This window comes from Pantherophis guttatus, chromosome 2 (genome assembly GCF_059756535.1).
Source record: "Pantherophis guttatus breed Tessera chromosome 2, ASM5975653v1, whole genome shotgun sequence".
Taxonomy (NCBI): Eukaryota; Metazoa; Chordata; class Lepidosauria; order Squamata; family Colubridae; genus Pantherophis; species Pantherophis guttatus.
In genome coordinates, this window is record NC_142064.1 from 86,297,990 (window position 1) to 86,323,046 (window position 25,057).

At 39.4% G+C, this 25,057-nt stretch overlaps 1 protein-coding gene across 2 annotated transcripts in view; it reads right to left on the minus strand.

Annotated features, from left to right (window-relative positions):
• Nucleotides 1–5,334: 5,334 nt before the first annotated feature.
• MUSK (muscle associated receptor tyrosine kinase) overlaps nt 5,335–25,057 on the minus strand; it is a 44,787-nt gene continuing 25,064 nt past the window's right edge. The window contains exons 1-10 of one of the 2 annotated variants that reach the window (XM_060690417.2): nt 22,275–22,535; nt 20,710–20,885; nt 19,428–19,451; nt 18,960–19,048; nt 18,035–18,194; nt 16,359–16,548; nt 14,520–14,711; nt 11,909–12,057; nt 9,055–9,779; nt 5,335–5,453 (exon numbers count right to left, since the gene is read on the minus strand). In XM_060690417.2, the coding sequence (XP_060546400.2) occupies nt 9,097–9,779; nt 11,909–12,057; nt 14,520–14,711; nt 16,359–16,548; nt 18,035–18,194; nt 18,960–19,048; nt 19,428–19,451; nt 20,710–20,833 (1,611 nt within the window). In that variant the 5' untranslated portion in view covers nt 20,834–20,885; nt 22,275–22,535 and the 3' untranslated portion in view covers nt 5,335–5,453; nt 9,055–9,096. Of the gene's footprint in view, nt 5,454–8,733; nt 9,780–11,908; nt 12,058–14,519; nt 14,712–16,358; nt 16,549–18,034; nt 18,195–18,959; nt 19,049–19,427; nt 19,452–20,709; nt 20,886–22,274; nt 22,542–25,057 lie in introns of those variants that run through there. The other variant, XM_034410567.3, reaches the window with a different exon arrangement.

Here is a 25,057-nt window from a genome sequence, read left to right on the forward strand (position 1 = left end):
CTAAGTGAGAAATTTGTTAAGTGACTTTTGTCCCCTTTTAATACTTTTCTTTGTTAAGTGAATCACTGCAGTTGTTAAGTTAGTAACATGGTTGTTAAGTGAATCTGGCTTCCCCATCGATTTTGTTTGTCAGAAGGTTGCAAAAGGGGATCACATGACCCCGGGACACTGAAACTGTCATGAATACGAACCACTTGTCAAGCGTCAGAATGTAAATCATGTGACCATGGGGATGTTGCAACAGTCATAAGTGTGAAAAACAGTCATAAGTCACTTTTTTCGGTGCTGTTGTAACTTTGAACAGTCACTAAATGAACCATTGTAAATCGAGGACTGCCTATACTTCCTTAAAGTAGAAACTGAATTTCAAAATGGGCTAAAAGATTTTATTTTTAAGTTATTAATGCAGATTGATTTTGTTGTGGCCCATACGCGGTCTGTGCGGCTGGTGGCTGATTCGGACAGCGAGGAGGCTGGTGTGGTGCTGCGCTAGCAGCCTGTGCAGCTGGCACTCAAGTCGGACAATGAGGCTGGAGAAGATGTGGTGCCAGAGGCGGGGATTCAGCCAGGACCTTCAGAACCTCCAGAAGCTCCCTTAAGTGACGAGAACGAAGAGAAGGAGCCTCTTCTCAATGCACAGGCGCGCAGAGCAGCCAAAAGGCAGGAGTGGCTCCTCAGGAGGAGGTCTCCTCGAGAGTAAGGCTTGGGGCTAATTGGCCACTCCCTTAGCCTATTTAAAGAGGAACGCCGACTGAAGCAATTTACAGGGAACAACCATTCACACTCCTGCGTGCCTTGATCTTAGTTCTTTGTAAATTGCTTCTGGGCTTTCTGCCAACCATAGTAAGATTGAGATTATTTATTCTTTGGATTCTTGTAGGATGTTAAGAAAGTTAATTAACAGCCTTTGTTTGGAAAAAAAACTTATTTAATTTAGTAAACTAAGGTTTGTACAGACTTTGTGTGTGCTGCGTTCTTTGGTGTCCATAGCTGGGGCAGAACAGATTTCTATAATTCTTTCTGATTGCTTATGCCCTCCCTTCCCTTTCTTTGCTCCTCAACTCTGCTGTGCATCGTACACATACCAAAATTGAATTTGAACTCAAGAAATAGGATCTCCAAGTTAATCATCTGGATTTTGGAAACTATAATCCCAATGAATCTGGAGGATGTCAAGTTGGGAAGAGGCTTAAACAAGCTTTTCTCAGTGTGTGTGTGGGGGGGATTCTTTTGTTAGCTTTTGTGGAATCATCAGTTTGATTCCATAATCTATACGCTGTGTTTTTTTAAAAAACAGAGCCTTATCTTTCCAAATCCTCTAAAACCTAACCACTACTGCCAAATTAGGAAACTCTTGGGCTTATTCCGTTTGTTCTTTGGGATGGGGGGGGGGAGTAGAAACATTGTTTCAAAATGGGTGCTTAATTACACAGTAAATTAGCCAAGAAAAATATTTGTGCAACATTGTGCTGAGTCAACATATGGTTTGGAATAAACAACAGCCTCATTAGTTTGGCATCATGGTCTCTGTCATGGAAGTCATTAATAAAACTGGACTGCAACTGAAACATTGCAGCTTGCATTAGAAGATCCTGTGCCAATCCCTAAAAGGGTATTTTTCTTTGTCAGATATTCCAGGAAATACGGTTTCCAGCAAATATCATGAGTTGTGCTTCTGACCAAAGGAATGTTGTGCTGATTTGCTTGATTGAGTAACAGTAGCTTCTGCCCATCAGAAGATCAGAGATCGGTCAGTGTTTCTTTGAGCAAGAATGATATGCTTGCGGGGATGAGCAGTGCATCTCTGCTGGACCAAGTTCTCTCCAGTCAATCCAAGAAAAGGTATGCTTATCTTTAAAAGCATTCTGTGAAAAGGCAATACGCTCCGTCCAAAGCTGTGCCCTTGATGTCTATTTTTATTTGTAACTGGCCACATATTTCCAGAATCATGGGGCTTTCCACCATACAAAATAAGTTCTTGGATTGGGTAATTCCCTAATCTGATCCTGTAAAACCCTTTGGTAAAATAATACAATTCTATTGCAAAATGGTTTAAATGATGATAGGCCTGAAACAGCAGCTCATTATTTTTTTCTGCCTTCTGGAACCCTGTCCCTGATCTGATGTTGGCTCAAGATATATGGCACCTTTAGGCCACGTTGACTGGCATCGTCTGCCGTCAATTGAAGATTTACATTTTTAGAATGATTCTCAAAGAAGGGTACTGCAGGATCCTCTAAGCCGGAGTCCCCAACCCCCAGGCTATGGACCAATATTGGTCTGTGGCTTTTTAGGAACCTGACCGCACAGCTGCAGATCAGTGGTGAAATCCAAATTTTTTTACTACGATTCTGTGGGCATGGCTTGGTGGGTGTGGTGTGGCTTGGTGGGCGTGGCAGGGGAAGGATACTGCAAAATCCCCATTCCCTCCCCACTCTGGGGCCAGCCAGAGGTGGTATTTGCCGGTTCTCCAAACTACTCAAAATGTCCGCTACCGGTTCTCCGAACTGCTCAAACTTTCCGCTACTGGTTCTCCAGAACCTGTCAGAACCTGCTGGATTTCACCCCTGCTGCAGATGAGCCAATCATCTGTATTTGCAGCTGCTCTTCGGCACTAGCCTTACCACTTCACTCCACCTCAGATCATTTGGCATTCAATTCTCATAGGAGCGCAAACTCTACTCTAAACTGCACATGGGAGGGATCTAGGTTTGGCACTCCTCTTCTCCCCCATTCCAGTCCATGGAAAAATTGTCTTGCATGAAACCTGTCCCTCAAGCCAAAAAAAGTTTGGGAGCCGCTGCTTTAAGCTTTGGCAGCCTAGGCCAGTGCCTACTCAGCCTTAGCCTAAGGCCAACCTTGCATGTCTCAAGGCACAAATATTCAATTATTCGAATGATAAGTGAGATTTCATGTGAACGCTCCTTTTGCAGATGAAACTCATCCTTTCTGTGATTGCATCAGAAAAATGAAGTCTTTTTGATCATTTTATTAGGAATTGTCTCTAGGGCCTTACAAGTCCATAGTTGCAATTTAAACCCTAATTTAAACCCTATTTCTCGGATCAGCTACCGTGGGATTGTAAGCAGATATGAAAGGATTTCCAGCCATTCCATAGCTCTGCAGACTTTTCACCAGGGGTGAAGTGCACTTGGCGTTTTCCTCAACAGACCGTCACATGTCTGGACCTTTAAGAACTTCCTGTTCTTTTCTTGGAGACATGCTGTATCATTCTGCTCGCTGGGCTCAAGATCCCCACCCTCCTCCTCTGTAATCCAACCCCGCCTGTCTCATTTCTTGGCATCCCAGATCATGAACTAAACCCAGCTCCAAATTACAACTGGTAAATTTAGAAGTCAGTGATATCACTGCCAAGGAGAATGAATGATACTCTTTTCATTCACTAACCCTACTGGATCAGCTCTTCACCAAGCTATTTGTTTACACAGGATGTTGATCCTCCAGCTAAAGTCACAAAAATTCAAAGTCCTCTATGACTGAAACACAGAACTATCCCTCTGCACCTGGTCAATACATACCATGTACTCCTCTTGCAGTCAAAGTCAATATACGAGGCCTGAAATGAGCTTATATTTGCAGCATTTCAACAGTAGCTGTTGAGTTTTAACCACACGTAAAACTGTCATTCATAAGTTGTGAATCAGTATGCAACTACAGTTGCTACCCATTCATGCTTTCTGTGATGGTAGATTATATATATGAGTGTTTGTAGGCGGAGTGTCCCAGAAGTATTATGGCAGTCAAAATTTTGCAACAATGATATCAGTGACTGATATTTATTTGGTGACTGCTTCTGGGATACCACATCTATATAAAAATGAGCAGGGCTGAATTTTTAGGCAGAAATATCTGATATATCTTCCCATGACCTTTTCTTTGGGGACAAATTCCCATAGTATTAAAACCAAATATAAAATCAGCTGTAAGAAAAATCATTTAGAACAGAGGTCATCAACTCATAGCTCCAAAGGACTGCACTCTGGAAGTCTGATACTAACCAACCAGATTGCAGAAACACAATTCTTCATATTAAAAAAAGTAATATATTTGCTTGTTTGTTTAGCAAGTTCATACGCTGTCCAGTTCCTTAATGGCTATGGGTGGCCTAGAAAAATCCTACAAAAACAATAATAAAACATTTAAATAAGAACTGTAAAGCCAATCCCCCCCTGAATTCTAAAACAAAATAAATATTAAGATTGTTAATGGCCTGACTAAATAAATAAATATATTTTGAGTCCATTCCTCAACCTTCAGAGGGAGGGGGTTTGCTTCAAATCTGGTGATAATGTATTAGTACATGGACACAGAAAGGAGATTATATTTTGCTTTTCATAAATGTCACCTTTGGGGGGGAAAAAACCAATATGCCATTCAAAATAAGTCTCCAATCTCAATGTAAAATAAAGTTTATTTCTATATTTTATGAAACAAAAGTTATAAAACTAGAAACAGGTTTATACATTGCATACATTGGTTTCCAGAATTAACCCTTGATATGGCATCTTTGCAATGGTAGGCAAAGCTATGGAAAAAGGAAAACTTGTACCTCCCCATCAATTCCCAGTTAATGAAATACAAAAAGCCCTAATTACTCTAGACTTTGGTTTTGAAAATTCTGATATGTCTTATTGTATAAATATGTCCATCCCAGCTGCCTGAAAAATTGTGCTCTTCATGCTTGTGAGATCCTTTGCATTCATATTTAAACAAAATAGCAGGTGGTAATGACCAATTTCTAGAGTAGTTGTTTCTGATTTGTGTCTTGGTGTTTGATTTGCATGATATCTGGTAATACAAAACTAACAGATATTGATTGTTGCAGCTTAGGTTCACCACAAAACTTGTCAATTGACCCTTTCTGGATTCCACTTGGATTCCCCATCCAGTATTTAAATCCAAGCATAAACTTTAAATTTCTTGTTTTGGGATGTGCACTGCACTGATATCTTAATTCAGAAACCTGATATATTATCAGTAAAACAGCAATAATCGAGTCTATGAAATGAACTCCATCTACCACTATAAGTTCAAATGGCACAGGTGGGAACATAACATGAGATTTATTCAAATATTCAAACCCAAAAGAGATAAAACTATAAAAGGGCAACAGAAAGGCAATTTAAACTCCCCTTGAGACAGTATTTAATCCGGTGGACATGTGACAAAGCAAAGAAATATTGGAGTAGGATTCACATCTTAATGCAGAAGATTGTTAAAGTGAATATAAAGATAAAACCAGAGGCTTTTCTTTTGGGTTTAATGGAAAAAGATTTTAGAATAAAAAATGGTACTTTGATGTTATATAATACTGTTTGCTGTTGGCAGCAAAATTACTTTATGCGCAAAAATGGAAGGACACGTTGATTTCCACAATGGATGAATGGCTGCAAAAGTTGATGGAGCTAGCAGAGATGGCCAAATTGACTTCTCTGATGAAAGAAAAGAACATAATTAATTTTGTTTCTACTTGGAAACTGCTTTTGGACTTTGTGCTTGAGGCGGAAAAAAATGAAGCTTTGATTTTGGCTTTTGCCAATTAGATAGGCTTGTTGTTATTGAAATGGCTAGTCTATATTATTACATAATAGTAAAAAGTTGACGTTTGATGCTATTATCTTATTCTACTGCACCAAAAGGAGTCAGAAGTCAACACCTTTTCTTTCTTTCTTCCCTTGCCCTACACTTTTCCCTTCCCGTCTCTCTCCCTTGTTTCCCCACTATTTTCTTTTATATTTTACATTATATTGGGATAAACCAATAAAATTTCTGAAATTGATACAGTATTTAATCAAAACAATAGCTCCTAATCTATCCGTATAATAGTATTTACCACTGAAAGATATAAAACAAGATTTGTCCTTGTTTATTCCCTCTTATTTGCAAGAAAGGATTTCAGCACTTTTCCTAACCTGGAGCTCTGCAGATATACTGGACCAGTTACCTGAGAAGTTGTGTTCCACACAGTTAGAAGCTCCTTTGCTTTGCAACCACAAGCTACTAAGCATCATAGACTTCGACTCTCTATTTCCCACTAATCCCACAAAGGTTGGAATGCTAGGCTAGAAAGAGTCACGTTTTCTTTTCAACTCTACCACTACATCACCGCCAAAAGTCACCAGGATGAGGCCAACTCACAGTATACCAATGAAGACTTTATTTAAAAAAAAGCTGTGAAAACATTTATTTACCTTTCACAACTTGTATGACACCATTCTTAATAAAGCCTCCAACAGGGCACTGATGTTTGGTTAAGAAATCCATCCATCAAAAAATGTGGCATTATGGCCATATACCGTATTTTTCAGAGTATAAGACGCACTTCCCCACCCCCAAAAGAAGAGGCTGAAAATTTGGGTGTGTTTTATATTCCGAATGTAGCTTTTTTGAAGCTTTTTTTCAGCCCTAACGAGGCATTAGCGAGCGAAGCTATCTTCTGTGCTTCACCTGCTTTTCTCATTGCTTCTCTCTCCGAAGATCAGCTGTGCTTTAGAAGCTGTTTTTCAGCACCTACGAGGCACTAGCACGCAATGCGATCCTCTGGGCTTCATCTGCTTTTCTCATTGCTTCTCTCACTGAAGATCAGCTGTGCTTTAGAAGCTGTTTTTTTATCCCCCACCAGGGGATAAAAAGTGCGCGCTCAAAACCAGCAAATTAATGTGCTGAAGCTGACCAGACTAAGGATGCTTGCCAGATGAATACCTGGTAGGCAGAATTTTTTCCCCCTATTTTCCTCCCCCAAAACTAAGGTGTGTCTTATACTCCGGTGTGTTTTATACTCCGAAAAATATGGTAATCTAGGTGTTTGTTTTCGGTCCTAGAAGTATGTGAGCCATATATGGGATTCAGTGAGAAAAATAAGGAGCTGGTAATGGGCAGCTTTGTGAGGTATCTCAGAAAGAGAAAATGCAACCAGTTGTTTTTAAATTCTTAATAGCAAGACCTCCTGCTGAATCTAGCTTTAAACAAAATGTCCTTTAAGAAGATGAATTTGGGGTATAGAATGAGTGTGAGAATGTATGGAAACATGATTAGAAGTAGAATTCATTGTTGCCTCTTTCCTGTCTCCACTAGTTTTCAATTTAGTGAAAACAATGAACTGAAGTTAACTGGAGAACAAAACAAATTCATGGCATGAATAGAACTATTAGCCTTAGAGTTGGCAACAAAGATATCAAAGTGGTGGATAGTTTCTTCCTTTTAGTATCAACCATCAACAGTGAAGGAATAAACAGTCGAGAAATATTAGCACTTGGTAGAGCAACCATGAAAGCCTTGGAAAAAATGTTCAGATATCATAAAAAGTCTACAACTAGAGGTATCAGAAAAGGGCAAGAAATAGTATTCCCTGAAGAGGCTTCTTGGATGAGAAGCTAAACATCCTCAAAGAAAACCAGAAAATCCAGTTGCCTCTTGAAAAAGCACCTTTGGGACAACCATGACCTGGATGACTGAGAATCTCCATAGATTCTTTATGGAAAAGAAAGTTGGATTTTGAAGAAGCAGAATAGAAAGGGTGCATTGACATTTTTTGAACTTTGGTGCTGGAGAATAATCCTAAAAACACCTGGACCATAAAAAAAACAAAGGTATTCATCATAGAATAAATTGATTTCACCTGCAGATGAAATGAGTAGATTTAAATTATCATATTTTGGAAATATTTTACTAAGAACTAGCTCTTTTGAGAAATCTATTGTGCTGGGAAAAGTTAAGGAAAGGGAAAAAGTGAATGATCAGCAACAAGGAGAATATACTGAATTACAGTGGCAATGGATGTATCATTAAAAGCTCTGAAGGGATCATATTAGGGATAGATCATCATGGAGGGGAAACCTATCCACGTGGTTGCTAAAAGTTAACACTTATCTGCCTGCACATAACCGGTCAATCATTTGACTCAGCAACCACCATTCCTTGAATCAAAATATCTGTTAGAATGATAGTTAAACTAAAATTGGCAATAATAAAAACCACTGTTTGGTATAACCGCTAACACTCATTCAATTCCTATCTCTGGGAAAAGTCAAATTAGAAGATGTGGCAAGGTGGAACAGCAGATATTAGAATACACCCTCTAAATTGACAAATTAGTTCATATCCTCAAATCACTAGATTATGAACTAAAAACAGGAACCTTTGCGCAAACTTTCACTTTCACTGCACAATTGTTTTCCCACCTCCAAACAGGTTTCTTTTTTGTTTCATAAGCATAGGTTCTACCTGATCTGCACAATGTCTTCCATTTTCATTCCAACCTCCAAGCTATAGCTGTGGCTTTCATTTAACTCCATTAGAACAGCCGTCCCTACATCTTCACCAAGAAATCATGCAGTGATGGAACCTACTATTTCCATGGTACAGTAGTGGTCTCAAATACAATCCCTCATGTCATCAATTAAACAATCTAAGAGAGAACAGGAAAGACCACTGTCCAAAGGCCCTTTCAGTCAGAATAGGATTCAAAGCTGGATCAGAGAATGCTCAGATTCAGGTAAAACAACTATATACAGAGACAGCTGTGTAAAATCAACAGTGATATGCTCTAAATTGTTTGGAGTTGGGTTTTCAGAATTAGTCTGAAACCTGAGACACCTGAGGCTTGTCTGTTCTTTCAGCTCATTCTGTACTTGAGGTTCTGCTACTGATTTAGCTGACTGTTATTTTGTTTTTTGTATCCGTTTTGATGTCTAGCCACATTGGATTCCGAGGCACGGGAAAAAGTTTTATTTGAAAGTTTTAAACTAAAAATGATATGTAGATAATGAGTTATTTATATATTAAAAAAGTTACAACAATGTCTTTTTTGGACCCTGCTTCACTTTCCTATGGGAAACATTGCCTGAAACATAATGACAAAGACAGATGATGTGGTAAGTGCAAGTTCTTTCTTTTTCCAAATGTAAACATTCAGGAAAGAAGAAAGGACATGCTGCTTTCAAGAATTGTCTTTCCCAACCCAATTCCCCCGCCCCCCTTGTATAGGGCTACAGTAGTCTGTCTGGGAATTCTCAGATTTGTTATCCAATTCACCTGAAGGGTTCAGATTGAGAGTCCCTTGCTTTGGAGAACAGTTCACACCTGTTCAGCAGCCATTGCCCTCTCATACATTCGCTCCAGAATACGGTGGATGCCTGCGAAGCTCGGCCTATCCGAAGGCAACTTGCTCCAACAAAGGCGCATCAGGTTGTACAGCTCCAAAGGGCAGTTATCCGGGCACGACAGGATATTTCCATCTCTTACGTAATAAATGACTTCCTCGTGAGCCATCCCATAATAGGGCTGCATGCCAAAGGCAAAAATCTCCCACAGGACCACCCCGTAGGCCCAGACATCCGACTCGGTGGTATAACGGTTGTAGAAGATAGATTCAGGGGGCATCCAACGGATGGGGATGGCATCGTTTTCATTGGCCTTGTAATAGTCTGCCGAGTACATATTTCTGGAGAGGCCAAAGTCGGCAATTTTAACCACCATGTTTTCTCCGACCAAACAGTTTCTGGTGGCCAGGTCCCGGTGCACAAACTTGCGTTCTGAAAGATAGGCCATTCCGGCTGCTACTTGTTTGGCAATACAGAGCTGGTCAGTGCATGAAAGAGTGAGCACATTCAGGCTGGAGGGTCTGATCTTTGGCTCCAGGTTGTTGTTGTTTGGGTTACAGAGGCTGCGTGGTGATCGGTTACGCAGGTATTCATTCAGGTCTCCAAACGCCATATATTCGAAAAGCAAGCACATGGGCTTTCCGATGGCACATACCCCTGAAACCAAGAAACTCTGTTAGATCAACAAGATTTGTTTGCATCATTTCATAAGCAAGAGTTATTCCCTATGCCAGGAAACAGAAGAGTTGAAAAAAATAGTACCTGTTGGTTCTCCTCATAGTTTATGTCCCAGAATACAGGTAGACTCAACTTACAACAGTTTATTTAGTGACTATTCAAAGTTACTAGAGTACTGAAAAAAGTGGCTTATGACCTTTTTCACACTTACAACCATTGCAGCATTCCCATGGTCATGATCAAAATTCAGATGCTTGGCAACTGACTCATATTTATGACGGTCCCGGGATCATGTGATCACTTTTTGTAACCTTCTGTCAAGCAAAGTTAATGGGGGAGCAAGATTCACTTAACAACTGTGTTACTAACTTCACACCTGCAGTGATTCACTTAATAGCTTTTTTTTATTATAAATACATGAAATAAATAAATAAATAGCTGTGGCAGGAAAGGTTGTACAATGGGGCAAAACTCACTTAACAAATGTCTCACTTAGCAACAGAAATTTCGGTCTCAATTATGGTCATAAATCAAGGATTATCTGTACATTGCTTCCTCTCACAATTGAATACATATTATGCTCCCCACACATTGCTGGCTTACAAGAAGTGATGAGGACCGTAGCTTAACCCACTGGGAAATTGCCAGGTTGGGCTACCAAATGGAAGCTTGCTTTTTTTGCTATGAAATCACTGCCATGGGATGGGTAGCCATATACATTCTTAGAATTAAATATAAATAAATAAAATTAAATCCGCAAAAGAGGAGAGTTATCCTAAAGAAAAGCAGATGTTTTAAAGGATCATTATTTGTAGGACAGAAATACCATTACCATTTGATGATGGAGGTAAAAGAGGAAGAAAAAGAAGAGGGAGGAAGAGAAGGCAACATAAAGAAAATACGAAATAATTTCACCTGCAAAACAAATGGCCAGGACTACATTTCCCCTTTGAGAATAGCAAAGATGCTGTCCTCTGTCTTGAAAAGGATTCCAAAAACAATTTCTTCTGTATTACCCAAAATGAATTTTTCTCAATAGCCATAGCAACAGGTCCCACTTTTTAAAACATCTTAGCTTCCAGTAACAATGGATTCAATCACAACTGAATGATGTAATTAGCTTTGGATGCCAGGAATATGTGAATGATAAAACAAGGAATCACCTAAGCGTATACAAAGTACTCTTCTTCATCCAATGATTATTCAAACTCATAGTCATTTGTGAGTTAAATGAGGGCACTGGACATCAAATTGATGAATTTTGTTCATTGTATAATCAGAACATGCAATCCTCTATTAGTATTACTAAACTGTATTACTAAATACTAAATTAGTATTACTAAATTGGGAAAAAATGGAGACTGAGAAATGCATAAATATTAATCATACTTTTACAACACTTTTCTAATCATCATTCAGTAGCTGGGTTTGAATTTTTGCTAGTGCCTTCAACTATCTTTTAAAGAAAAAGTAAGCATTTCTCAGTGTGAAAACATCTGGATCTGACTCCAAGAAAAGTGTCCACATGAAAGTTTGGGTCAAAGGATGCTCAGCAGTCCCATAACCCTTTGGCCTTTCCTAATATATCCAATATGGTGTTAATAAACACACACACACATTTCTCCAGCAGAGAGTCTATTTCCTGTTTTCTTTTTCCTTTTTTGCTGCTGAAATATAGACAATCCTTTCAGCCAGAAGAAGACACAACAAAACCTTCAGGTGTTATTTCTAGTGAAAACCAGTTCCGATTTTCATTGCAACACTCAATAGCCTTTGGTGGGAAATGACAGAGAAGGGCCAGAACGAGACTATCAAATGATGCACTGTATTATGGAAAGAAAGGGAAGGGAAGTGTGGGGCCCTTTGAAATGTTAGGTTGAGGTCAAGAAGACTCTCAAAAATTGCAAGTAATTTTGCACAGGATGCTAAAGAGCCAGATGTATCCAAAGTTTTGCCAGATCAAACCTCAGGTTCTGGTACTGCCAACTCCTTCATCAGTAAGTCATCTTTGATGGTCGTCTATATAATTAAGCCAATCCTCTAAAGACACGTTTCAAAACTTACATCTACCATGTGAAGGGGAAAACAGAGAGGATTGCCTTTAGTACCTAAAAGTTTGACAATGTTTGGATTGTCGAATTCAGCCATGAGAGCTGCCTCTCTTTGAAAATCGGCCTGCATGTCTGCTGAGGCTTCTTCTTTGAGCATCTTCACTGCAACCATTGTGAAGGGTTCATAAGGAAGCAGTCCAGGAGCCCTAAGGGAAGATGCAGAAAGAAAAGTTACAGATCGGGTGAAGTCCTTTATGGAACACAACTCCCAAAAGTTCCAGACATCAATTGTTAGACTGTCATGATTAACTGGGACAGGAGAATTAAAAGAAGATGAGTTATAGAATGATACAAGAGATTACTATAGCCACCCCATGTCTGTCTTACTTCAACTTTACTTTACTTTACTTTACTTTACTTTACTTTACTTTACTTTACTTTACTTTACTTTACTTTACTTTTTTACTTTACTTTACTTTAGCATTGTATGAAAAACATTTTCTTCTCATCAGTTATGATTGGAAGACATCCCAGCCAACTATTACTATGACAAAACATAGGATATGATAGAGCATAGCAAGAAATCACAGCATATCCTACCAGTATATCATCCCTATATAGGAAGATTAACTTAGATAATAGGGCTCATGGCAGGAAATGATATCTGCTTCATAAAGTATGCATATTTATTTGCATCCTTCCTGAAGTTCAAATAGCTAATGATAAGGGGGGGGGGAAGAATATGCAGAGCAATTGGTAATTAGGACCACACTTCAAACAGAATACAATTAAAGCTCAGGAAGAGAATTTCTACTTCTAACTATCTCAAGTTAATAGATACATCTGGTCTGACCATGAGGAAGAGATATCCTAGTCATGTAGTAACTCTCTGTACTTATATGTAGTAAGGAACAGTAAGTGCATACAGTCAACCTGCTCAGCTGTTGGCTTAAATGTCAAGCTGTTTTACTATTCTGGAGCCGTTTAATGGTTCTAGTCTCCAAACCATATTTCTAGCTTTTATGATAGCTGTTCTGGCCATACGCAGTCAGACAGGTGCAGCTGAATGCAGCAAATGTCACATCATTGTCAAATGCCAATAAAAGGCAAAATGCCAGCCTGAAATCAAATCATCCCGAGTGGCAAAGCAACTGCAAGCCAGGCCTGTATAATTTTGCAACCAAGAGCATCAAATTCTTTGCAAATATTTAAGCTCAATGAAATGTCTTCAGGAAACTGTTGGGCTCTGATGATGAGCCACAGGAATCTATTTTAATGTATCTGCAACATATTTTGTTCTGTGAGAAAGAGGCGAGGAAAATGGTGTGACTTCCTTGAGCAGTTGGAGCAATAGAAATTCAGCTGGGTTCTAATTTGGATGGGGGTCCCTTAGTTGCTTTTTAGAGCTAAAACATAAGATTTGGAATTTTGCAGACACAAAACTAAAGTTCTGCAATTTGAAAGAATTATTTACAAGTCCTTACTGCTACAGCTTCCTTCAAAGCATGACTTCACTACTTTTAAACATTACTTTATTATTTTATATATTACATTCCTTAGCACCATATTAGGTTTTTCTATTTCTGTTTTCTGTCACCAAATACAGGTGATATGGTAGCAGTTGAATTACAAGATTAGTAGTTTAAATAAATTACTACTACTACTACTACTATTACTACTACTACAATAAACTACTTTATGACAGGATTGTGTCTAAAACACTGTTTCTCAATATTAGCAACTTTTAAGATGTGTGGACTTCAACTCCCAGAATTCTCCAGCCAGCCAAGCTTGAGAAATGGAGGACTATAAATTAGATTTTGGGTGGTTGAATGCAGTCTACAGATTTGGAGTTGCACACTCCTGATTTAGATTAATTTTACTCAGAATAACAGTTTGAAGAAACTTTGGAGATCTTCTAGTCCAACCCTCTGCTCAAGCAGGAAACCCTATACCATTTCAGACAAATGTTTATCCAATCTCTTCTTTAAAACCTCCAGTGTTGGAGCACCTATAACTTCTGGACGCAAGTCATTCCACTGATTAATTGTTCTGTTAGGAAATTTCTCCTTAGTTCTAGGTTGCTTCTCTCCTTGATTAGTTTCCATCCATTGCTTCTTGTCCTGACTTTAGGTACTTTGGAGAATAGCTTGACTCCCTCTTCTTTGTGGTAGCCCCTAAGATATTGGAACGTTGCTATCATGTCATCCCAATCCTTCTTTTCATTAAACTAGGCATATCCAATTCCTGCAAACTGTTCTTAATGGCAATAAAAAGTCACCACATGAAGTGATAATATATTATCTAGTGATAATTTATTCCTCCAGTAGTCATTCTGCTCAATATGAAAGGAACAGCAGATATTTAGTGTTTGAGGAGCCAATGGATGAAGCTACTCCTTGTGAGATCATGACTGCATCCAAGTCAGAATTCCCCCTTAATCAAAATGGTACCACAGCAGGGAAGTCCTTAATATGCCTGGAATAAGTGGAAAAGCTCTCTAACTGGAAATAAATCTATGAGGATATATAACTAATATTGATTCATGTAGTCTTTCTGTGACATACAGTTAATATAAATGGGTCCCTATTTTCAGGCTCTGCAGGACTTTAAACAGAAAGAACTCAGTGACAGCTGCCAAATCATGACTGGTTAACAGTTCATTTACCTTGCTTGAAAGACACGACCGAAAGCACCTTCCCCAATATCTCTCACATATTCAATATTATTTCGTGGATATTCCAAACTGAATAATTTGGGATTCAAAAGTAGAGGCATGCGTTGGTACATAGGATTGGGGTGCAGCCTGTCCAACAGGAGCTCCGAAGGAAGAGTTGTCAGAGCTGGTGGTGCAAATTCTCTGAAATGAACGAGGGAGAAAGAATCTGTGACTTAATTGGAACAAGCCTTGCAAACAAACCAACAACTTTTTGTGACTCAAAATTCTAGTGTCCATTCAACCAGGATATATGGAATATGCAAAAACAGAGAAATGTTATAGATATAATATATAAATATAAATTTTAATTTTAATTTAGAATGCTAGTCCATGTATGATATGCCATATGCTAAATAAATAAATAGAGGAATGTTATCATTTTGATGAAACATAAATTAAACTAGGAGGTTATTTATTTCCCAGTCATTTAAGGTAGCGGCCCCCAACCTTTTGGGTACCAGGGACTGGTTCCACAGAGAGAGGTTTTTCTGCAGACCGGACCAGGGTGGTTTCACTTGCTGCCTGCATCCCATGGACTTCTGTTGGTTGCTGCCCTGTTTCTGGCATGTTGCAGCCTGGTGCCAGTCCATGGACCAGGGATTGGGGATTGGGGGGGGCCTGACTTAAGGTATGCAATCCTGTCTCCAGTAATACTACTAGGAGCATCTATGTCCATGATATCTCGCACTAAAGATAACACTTATAAAAGGCTAAATCTGCCTATATACAAAAAGCTCCATTCCCTAAACTGATTCTTCCAATTTTATAAGATTTTGGGACATATAATCCCCATTTATGGCCATGTAAGGGTAATGAAAAAAACAACAGCAGAGGATTATAACAGAAGAGTTAATAAAAGAAGATCTGCAAGAAATACCATTTGCCTGAAAGCCAAAACTGGTGGGACTACAAAACAGACAAAGTAGTTTAGTTAGTTTAGTTTATTTGATTTGTATACCGCCCTACTCCCGAAGGACTCAGGGCGGTGAACAGCCAACAATAAAATACATAAATACACAAAATTTAAAAACCCGATAAAATCAAATTAAATTATTTGGCCCAGACAAATTAAAATACCCCAATAATTTAAAAACAGATTAAAATTTACGTATTTAAAAAGGGAAGAGATCAGGCCAAGCCCGCTTGATGGAATAAAAAGGTCTTCACAGCACGGCGGAAGGAGCACAGATCCAGGATCCTCCGTATCTCTGGGGGGAGCTCATTCCAGATGGTAGGTGCCCCCACAGAGAAGGCTCTCCCCCTAGGGGCCGCCAGTCGACACTGTTTGGCTGACGGCACCCGGAGGAGTCCCTCTCTATGAGAGCGTACTGGCCGGTGGGAGGCTATTGGTGGTAGTAGGCGGTCCCGTAAATAATAGAAGTAATAGAAAGCGAAGAAGCTAAATTATGGTGGGATTTTGGAAATGAGATATACAAGCATTTGCCACATGGCATCCCAGACTTAACAACTGTCCATAAGAAAGACACACACAAAAAAGTATGGCTAGTGGATGTGGCAGTATCTGAAGACAGCAGAATAGAAGAGAAATAACTAGAGAAAAGCACAAAATACATAGCTCTGCACATAGAAATAGATAGAATGACAAGAGATAGGCAATCTGGCACAAAGTCAACCAGCTGACTTTCACACCTCAGGGAAGATTGGAATTTGTTGTCCTTCAGTTTCTGGTACAGCACTTTAATCACAACACTAGACTGACTCTTCAATTCAGCAAAGTTGATGTCGTTCTCCATTTTGCTAAATCTGATTGTGCTCACTAACATTTACCTTGTTTTGTTTTTCCATTGCTTGCGTCTCCGACAACAGACAAGGACTGTAATAATGAGAATGATGACCATGGCAAAGCTGGAGATGACAGAGATGATGACGGTCATGGAGTAGGTAGAAGAGAAAGAGGAGAAGAAAGGGAAATGTGGAGATGCTGTACTCAACTTTGTTGTTCCTAGTGTCAAGGAATCTAAAATAGAAACAAATGAGACTTCCGTTTTAGAGGCATCATTGCTTATACTATTATCATATTGCCATGGAAATTAGTTTGGAAGCAGAAGCACTGTCCAGCGCGTTGAAGGGAATAGGAATTGGGCTCCTTGTTTTTAGTGCACAAAAATATTTGAGGAGAGAAAATCATAGCATCCTCAAATGGCAAAAATAAAGATTGTTTTGTAAGTGATAATGGACAGAAATATTTAACGGGGTGGAACAATGCATTTGACTGAGCCACTGTTCAAAATTCATTGGCACCCAAACAAAGCACCTCCTCCTGTAACATTAAAGCAGACACCTTCTCTGGAAAGCCAGACTGCAGCTGTTTTAAAATCCCAGACAACCCTTTCATTGAGATTGCCAGGAAAACAGCTCTGCATATGCATGCATGAACTGACAGCTGGGGATAGTCTTCACAGTAGCTGCACGAGTCTTCTAAAGATCACAACCACCTGACGCTCCAAGGAGGGATGTTTCATTGCAAGCAACTCTTTGGAACCAGTCCTTGTGTTTCACCCAATCCTGAAAGGGGCCATCAAACCTTTCTAAAACTGTTTTAATCCTTCTTTCACATGTGACCTCCAAATGATTTTAGAACTAGCAATATGCCCTACTGAGGTTAAAATACTGTGCGACTGTTCCAAGGAAAAATCTGCAAATCAAATCCAAATCTACTCCTACATTGACTTCATGATGTAGTTCAATTGTTGACTAATCACCATTTTGCTTTTAATGGAATGTGAAGAACATGCCAGAGACATGTTCTTCAAAAGAAAGAACGAAACAAATGTGAATAGCTAAGATCCAGTGATGTACTTATTTTTATTACTATACTGTAAGTCATATTAAACCCTTGCAACTTAGTAAATTCAAAAACAGATGAGTCTTTATTGGTTAACTTTCAACCTGAAAACAGCATAATTGATTATCAGATTTAATGACTGGTACTAGTCAACCTTAATGTGTATGGAGATTCTCAACCATCCAGGTTATGGTTGTCCCAAAGGTGCTTTTTCCAAAAGGCAACTAGACTTTCTTGGGTTTTTTTCTTTGAAAACATTTTACTTCTCATCCAAGAAGCTTCTTCAGTTCTGAGAAATGAAATATTTTCAAAGAAAAAAACAAGAAAGTCCAGTTGACTTTTGGAAAAAGCACCTTTGGGACAGTCAATTTTAATGTACTGTGGTAAGCTACCAAAAGTGTGAAAAACGACCAGAAGTCACTTTTTTCAGTGCTGTATTGTAACTTCAAACAGCCACTAAACGCTAAATGGTTGTAAATCGAGAACTACCTGTATTACTGTTTACAATCAAAATTCCAAACCTAAGCAGAAATTTATAGAGTAATGCCAAATCAAAAATTTCAAATCGCGAGCTTGCAGCTTTTGGACTAGATCTGTTGGGTAAAATTCACAGCAAACCACTCCATTTGATTGAATAATGTTTGCAATGGGATCTTACCATCTTCACACTGAGGTATGTGGCAGTATTCCCACGGGACAGAAGGATCTCTTGTATAACACCAGGGCCGCACATTTTCACCCCCTGGGTTACGACAATAATTTATTGCATTGAAGAGGTCTGGGAAAATCTCAGGTGTTTTTCTATGTGCATGAGGAACCTAAGTGACAGGGGAGAAGATAGTAAATATTTTTCAAGTATTTTTTTTTTCAAATTTTGGGCACTTTTGAAACAATCCTAGCAGAATTTTGTAAAGAATGAAAGCTCCAGGGGGGAAGGGCTGATGAATCAGTGCTAGGCTATACTTTCCCCATTTAAAAATATGAATGGAATGATCAAGTTGCTTTCCGGCCATATGTTTCGCATATCCTTCCATTTGTCAGGTCTATTTTACTGTCTCATTAATCTGTTTTTTAAAAAAAGTTCTGCAAGAAAATATGAATCTGAACTGATTTTCTCCACTTTTCAAAATATATTACTGTATCATTTTTTAAAAATTCGTTTCCATACTTATTTTTAGTGCTTTTTTTGTTTCCAACAGAAAAAAACTACAGAACAATCAGTGAGAACTGCAGAAGAGAACTTGCATCATAATCCACATATTAGACAGGAAGGTTGGTCCATTTCATTTTGCAACACAGAAAGGGCAAAATTCTCAAGTACGACAGCAATGTGTTTCTCATTTTAGGCTCTTACTAAGCAATACAGTTCAAACTGTGTTCGTCTCCCAACATAAAGCCCTTTTTAATCTGCAAATAAACTTGACATAAACAAGCCCCCATCTCTCTTCTCCTCTACACAAAGGCTAATATACTTCCTTGCCCAGCCCAGAAATGATTTGACATCAGTGATTCCCAGAGGGAGATATATATTCAAATCTACTTTACAGCAAGCTTTTCTCCACTTTGAAAAATAGTCTTCTTACCTGTGCACTCCACTTCTGACACGGAATGCCAGAAACTGTGACATTCACCGAACCTTCATATGTCACCCCATTCCCTTTGTAACAAGTTTCTGAAGAGAAACAAAATTAAACAGGATGGTCTAATAACAGTACACGGTACATTCCCCTTAGTGGAAAAAGCATATTTGCTCTGACAATATTGAAAAAATAATTATTAAGTTTTCTTTCAAGGGTTAAATGGGGAGACTGAATATGCTTCACTGGCGTCTTTTTGACAGATCAGGAACTCAGCATGATTATTTATGGGGCAGCTGTAACAGCCCTCATAAACCTCAGACTCTTTCTCTTTCTTTCTAAGTCCAGTTAATTTAATTTAATTTTTTACTGTTACAGTCATGAACCCTTCTGTCCATCCTGTTAAATTGCCCAACACTTTTTACAAAACCATATATTCTTTTAAAATGCCAGATACTAAAGAGAACTGCTTACTTGTTGTGCCTTCTTTTTTCAGATCTGAGGAAAGAAAAAGATAGAAAAAATATATATATAAGCAAGATCCTATATAATAATCCCTGAGATAAAAAGGTGGGTGCTGTGGTATTTAGTATGACATGATTAAAGGAATGTTAAGTTATCAACCAAATATCTTAGCTATGCCTTTATCCCCAGCTGGATGATTGGCCATATGCAGATAACTATAAATCATGAAAAAAACATTTTAACCTGATTTTTTTTTTCTGTGAGTTACATTGTTCTTCCAGAGCTCAGAGCACTTGATGAAAGAGATCCTCACCAGTTTGGTTAAAATACATTCAGTGATATGTATGTAGAGGTTGAACATTTCATAGCTGCCCAAGCTGCCAAATACTTGCCTCTACCCTTTTTCATTCTTGCCTTGTTGTGTCCTTGACTATTCAGAGGCTAAATCAGAATCCCATTACTCATGACTATTTATTTATTTATTTTAATATAGACCCTTCCCTTGTAATCAGTTGGGAAACAGATGGGAAGGGAAATTGGGCAGGACTCTGGGTTTGACAGCATTATGTATCAAATACATAATTTTCACAATAACTTTTGTGAGAGATATTTATTTTATTTATTTAAAAAAAATCGTATGGCCATCTTCTGAGCAGCTTCCAACAATTAAACTACTAAAACCAGAAAACCCAAAACTAAAAAAATCCAGTACAGATAGTCTTTGACTTACAACCACACTGAGCCCCAAATTTATGTTGCTAAGCGAGACAGTTGTTACATGAGTTTTGCCTCATTTTGCCTCATGCCTTCTACCATGGTTTTTAAGTGAATCACTGCAGTTATTAAATTAGTAACATGGTTGTTAAGAGAATCTTGCTTCCCTGTTTGAAGAAGGTTGCAAAAGGGATCACGTGACCCTAGGACACTGCAACTGTCATAAATATGAGTCAGGTGCCAAGTGTCTGAATTTTGATTATGTGACCATGGAGATGCTACAATTGTTCTGTGAAAAAAGGTCATAAGTCATTTTTTTCAGTGCTGTTATAATTTTGAACAATCACTAAACAAACTGTTGTAAATTGAGGACTACCTGTACCTCAGTCATCCTCCCAGGATGCCCCAACCATCATCCCCAGACTCTCCTCACACTACTCTGGTGTCTAGGTGAAGAGTCAGCTTTTGATGGCTTTCCAGAAGACTAAAAGAATGAGGGTTAGCCAGATTGCTGGGAGGAGGGTGTTCCATAAGGTAAGTTTTATTGCAGAGTCATGCAATTTACTGAGGCACTTACCAAAATGTGGGATCCTGGTGCAGACGGTGGGTTCCTGGTGCATGCTGGGAAGTCTGTTACACTCTGGCAAAGTAAGCAACATCAGTGCCGGCTTGTAAATGCCTTTGCGGGCATTTTCTTCCATCGCAAGCCATTCCTTAAAGCAGTAGAGATCCTTTACAGCAAGGCAATGCTCTCTACATCGTTTTATAAACAACAGTGGGATGCATAGTCAGCCACGCAATCACAATATTGCAATCACAATGGATTTGTATATAAACACACAACCACAGAATGGTGTAAATAAGATTGGCATTGGAATATCAGTTATGAATCTCTTTTAAACTAGTGGAAGATCTGTTTTGTACACTGAAATTAACTTAATTATCTTTTAAATCTTGCCTGGGACTCTGTTTTTGGTACAACTGTGCCACCTTTTGGCTTTGTTTTCTTTATTCGTTTTGCATACATGTATCAACATATTTTGTCAACAGCAATGGCCGAACACCCATTCACAAAAAGCTAACTGCAGTTGTAAGCTGCAGAAAGCTATAATTCTTACTCTGCTAACAGGTGGGGGTAGCAATGACTGACAATCTCTGTGTACAGAGTTGCTAGGTGAAGGGAGAAACCTACTCCAGAAAGTATCTGAGAAGGTTTAATGTTTTCAGAATGATCTGGGAATCAATACTCCTGCACGATTCAAAGTGGAAAATATTACTGGTCTGATTCCAATAATTCCATACAACTTCTTGCCCCATGCTAAACAGCTTTAAACTCAGAACAGGTCCAAAGTATTTTTTTTTCAATAGCATAACTATTTTATTCCATCATTTCACAATAAATACACATTTATTGTGAAGTTACATCATGGACATTTCTTATCTGTCAGGGTTTTTTCTCTCTCAATATCTAAGTGCCCCACTCTGAAAACAGAATGTCAAATTAAAAAGAACTTTTGCTCTGATCCAGTAGAGTAGAAGTTGAGTTTTGTGCAAGAATTAGATGTACGGTACAATGCAGAACCCCTGAATTTCAAATATATCAATTAATTCTAAACTGCACTCACATCGTTGCTTATATGAACATATTTATACTAAGGTGTGTAGAATAGTGGTGAAATCAACCAAGGAGCTTACTACCATGTTTCTCCGAAAATAAGACCCTGTCTTATATTTTTGTGAACCCTGAAATAAGCGCTTGGCCTTATTGCCATGCACTCAAAAGCCCGATTGGGCTTATTATCAGGGGATGTCTTATTTTGGGGGAAACAGGGTAGTTTACTTGGACTTAGCCTATTCAATGAATAATATGAATACATCGCAGGTCTCACAGAGAACCATTATTATTCCTCATAGAGAACCATTATGCCATAATACTGACTTCATACCTATGCGCTGAAATGGCATTTAATTGTACACAAAATTCAATCTTTTCTTTGATGTCTCCCTAAGTCTATCACATTTTCAAGAAAAGATATCTACGTGAACCCCACAGCACAAATTCAGTCTGTGTAACAGACCATCATATAATATGAGGGATATAGCCAAGAATCAAAAGGAAAGTGTTTTGCTGATTTCTGTTACCTGCAAACAGGTTTTGGAGCATGTCCAATCCTGGAAGGGTTGCACTCCTGGAAGATGTAGTGACACAGCAGCGACTCAGCGGCTGGACGGCAAAACGGATTCACGGTTTTCAGCTCAGCCCAGGCTGTGCGAACAAGCAGTTCCTGAGTCTCCTCCGGATCTCCATAGGAAGTATTAAAGAAAACAAATGCATCCTTTGCCAACAAAGCACTACACACCTCTCCCCGATATGAACTGCAGTAGCCTGCATCACCTTTGTAGACTTTGCTGATGGGAGAAACACAGGTAGATAAGGATTTCCATGCAGGCTGGAACTGAGGTGTACAACCCTTGAAGAAATAGCAATCGCAGTTCGGATGGGGTAGTTCTTGCTTAACTGCCCAGTTTAGCCACTGTTCAAATTTACAACAGTACCTTTATGGAAAGTAAAGTTTACAACCAGCCTTCACACTGTCACAGTGTCCCTGTAGCCAGGTGATCGAGATTCAGATGCTTCACATCCAATGGGTATTTAATAATTGTTGCAACATCCCACAGGCGTGTGATGACCATTTGATCACACTTTACTACCGACTTCTGACAAACAGAATCAGTGGAGAAACCAGCAGTAAAATTGCAAGTCGAATCACATGATCTCTCATTTAACAACCATATCACTCAATGACAGAGTTGCTAGGCTCAGTTGTGATTAGTAAGTGAGGACTACCTCTACGATATATGTATGGTTGATATGTCTAGTAGTCCCCAACCTTTCTGGCTCCATGGATTGGCAGCGGCAGCGGCAGCAATGTACAAGCTAGTTCCCATGCATGTACAAATGAAGCGTTACACACTTCCCCGCTGCTTGCATGGCCTGGTTCTCAACAGGCTGCTGACCAGTACTGGTTCACAGCTTGGGGTTTGGGGACTTTTGTAATATATCAAGCAAGATTTTCAAAATAATTGCAAGCTTTCATAATCCTAAGAATTCTGAATCAAACAAGATGGCTAATATTAAAAGAAAAACAGATGAAAAGAAAGAAAAAAATGCTGGATCTTTAATCCATATCTTTGTAGTTGACATTCATCATTAGAATAAGTTGAAGTCATCAGATTCTGATCAAGTTCAGAATTTAGTTAAGAGATTCCTAGAACTTCACTCCGGTTTGTTGGAAAGAAAAAGCAAGCAAATATTTTGGAAGTTCACATTTTTGGAACGATTAATCCCAGCTGTTAAAATCAACACTTTTTTATCAGGAAGACTTAGGATAACTCTCAATATAATCCAACAATCACTTTTATCTAATAATGTGTTATCTTTCCAAAGAATAATGCTAAAACTAACAGGCACACATCCTAATATCAGTCATATTTCCTTTTTCCCTCCACACACATATCTGTTTTTAACCAAGACACCTGATAGAGAGTTCCTTGGACATTCAAGAGTATACCACTACTTTGTATAGCAAACTTCTTATTTACTCTCTAAACTTTTGTATATTAGGAAGTACATTTTATGGAAAACCTCTGTTCATTAAGCTGAAAGTATGTGGCCTTCTCAATGCAATCAAGACTCTGGTGTGCCTGGCAGATGCTAAATATTTTTAAATGTATATGCACAGCTTCTCCCTTTGGGCCATTTGCTCAACAAATAAAAAAATATCTGAATGTAGTAATTGAACCTGATTCTATGTGATCAAAAATAAACAGCACTGAATACAATGCTGCTTACTCCTGAAGAATATTATGGTTATTCCACATAGACTTAAAGGTAAATGTAAAGGTTCCCCTCGCACATATGTGCTAGTCGTTCTCGACTCTAGGGGGCGGTGCTCATCTCTTGCGAAGGTTGTCGAAAGTGTGGTGGCACGTCAGCTCCCGATGGCCCTGGATGAAGCGGATTACCTCGATCGGTACCAATCGGGTTTCAGGCCCGGGTACAGCACAGAGACGGCATTGGTCGCGCTGGTGGATGATCTCTGGAGGGCTCGGGACAGGGGTTATTCCTCTGTTCTGGTCCTGTTGGATCATTCGGCGGCTTTCAATACCATGGACCAAGGTATCTTGCTGCGGCACCTCGAGGGGTTGGGAGTGGGAGGCACCGTTTTACGGTGGTTCTCCTCCTACCTCTCGGGGCGGACGCAAGCGGTATTGGCACGGGGGCAGAGATCGACCATGAGGCCCCTCACTTGTGGGGTGCCCCAGGGGTCGGTTCTCTCGCCCCTTCTGTTCAACATTTATATGAAACTGCTGGGGGAGTTCATCCGTGGTTTTGGGGTGAGGTACCATCAGTATGCTGATGATACTCAGCTTTTTATACCCACCCCGAACCAACCCAGTGATGCCCTCGACATGATGTCCCGGTGCCTGGAAGCTGTTCGGATCTGGATGGGGAGGAACAGGCTTCGGCTCAACCCTGCCAAGACTGAGTGGCTATGGATACCGGCATCTCAGTCCAAAGGAGAGGTTCCATCATTGGCTATAGGGGGTGAAGTTTTACCCCCTGTAGACAGGGCACACAACTTGGGTGTCCTCCTGGATTCGCGGTTGAGTCTAGAAGATCATATAACAACCGTGACCAGGGGGGCATATCCCCAGATTCGTCTGGTGCGCCAGTTGCGCCCCTATTTGGATGAGATGCCTTACGCACAGTTACTCATGCGCTACATTACATATTGACTGCTGTAATGCTCTCTACATGGGGCTGCCCTTGAGGACCACTTGGAGGCTTCAGCTGGTACAGAATGCAGCCGCACGGGTTGTGATGGGAGAATCCCGATACTCCCATGTAACACCTCTCCTGC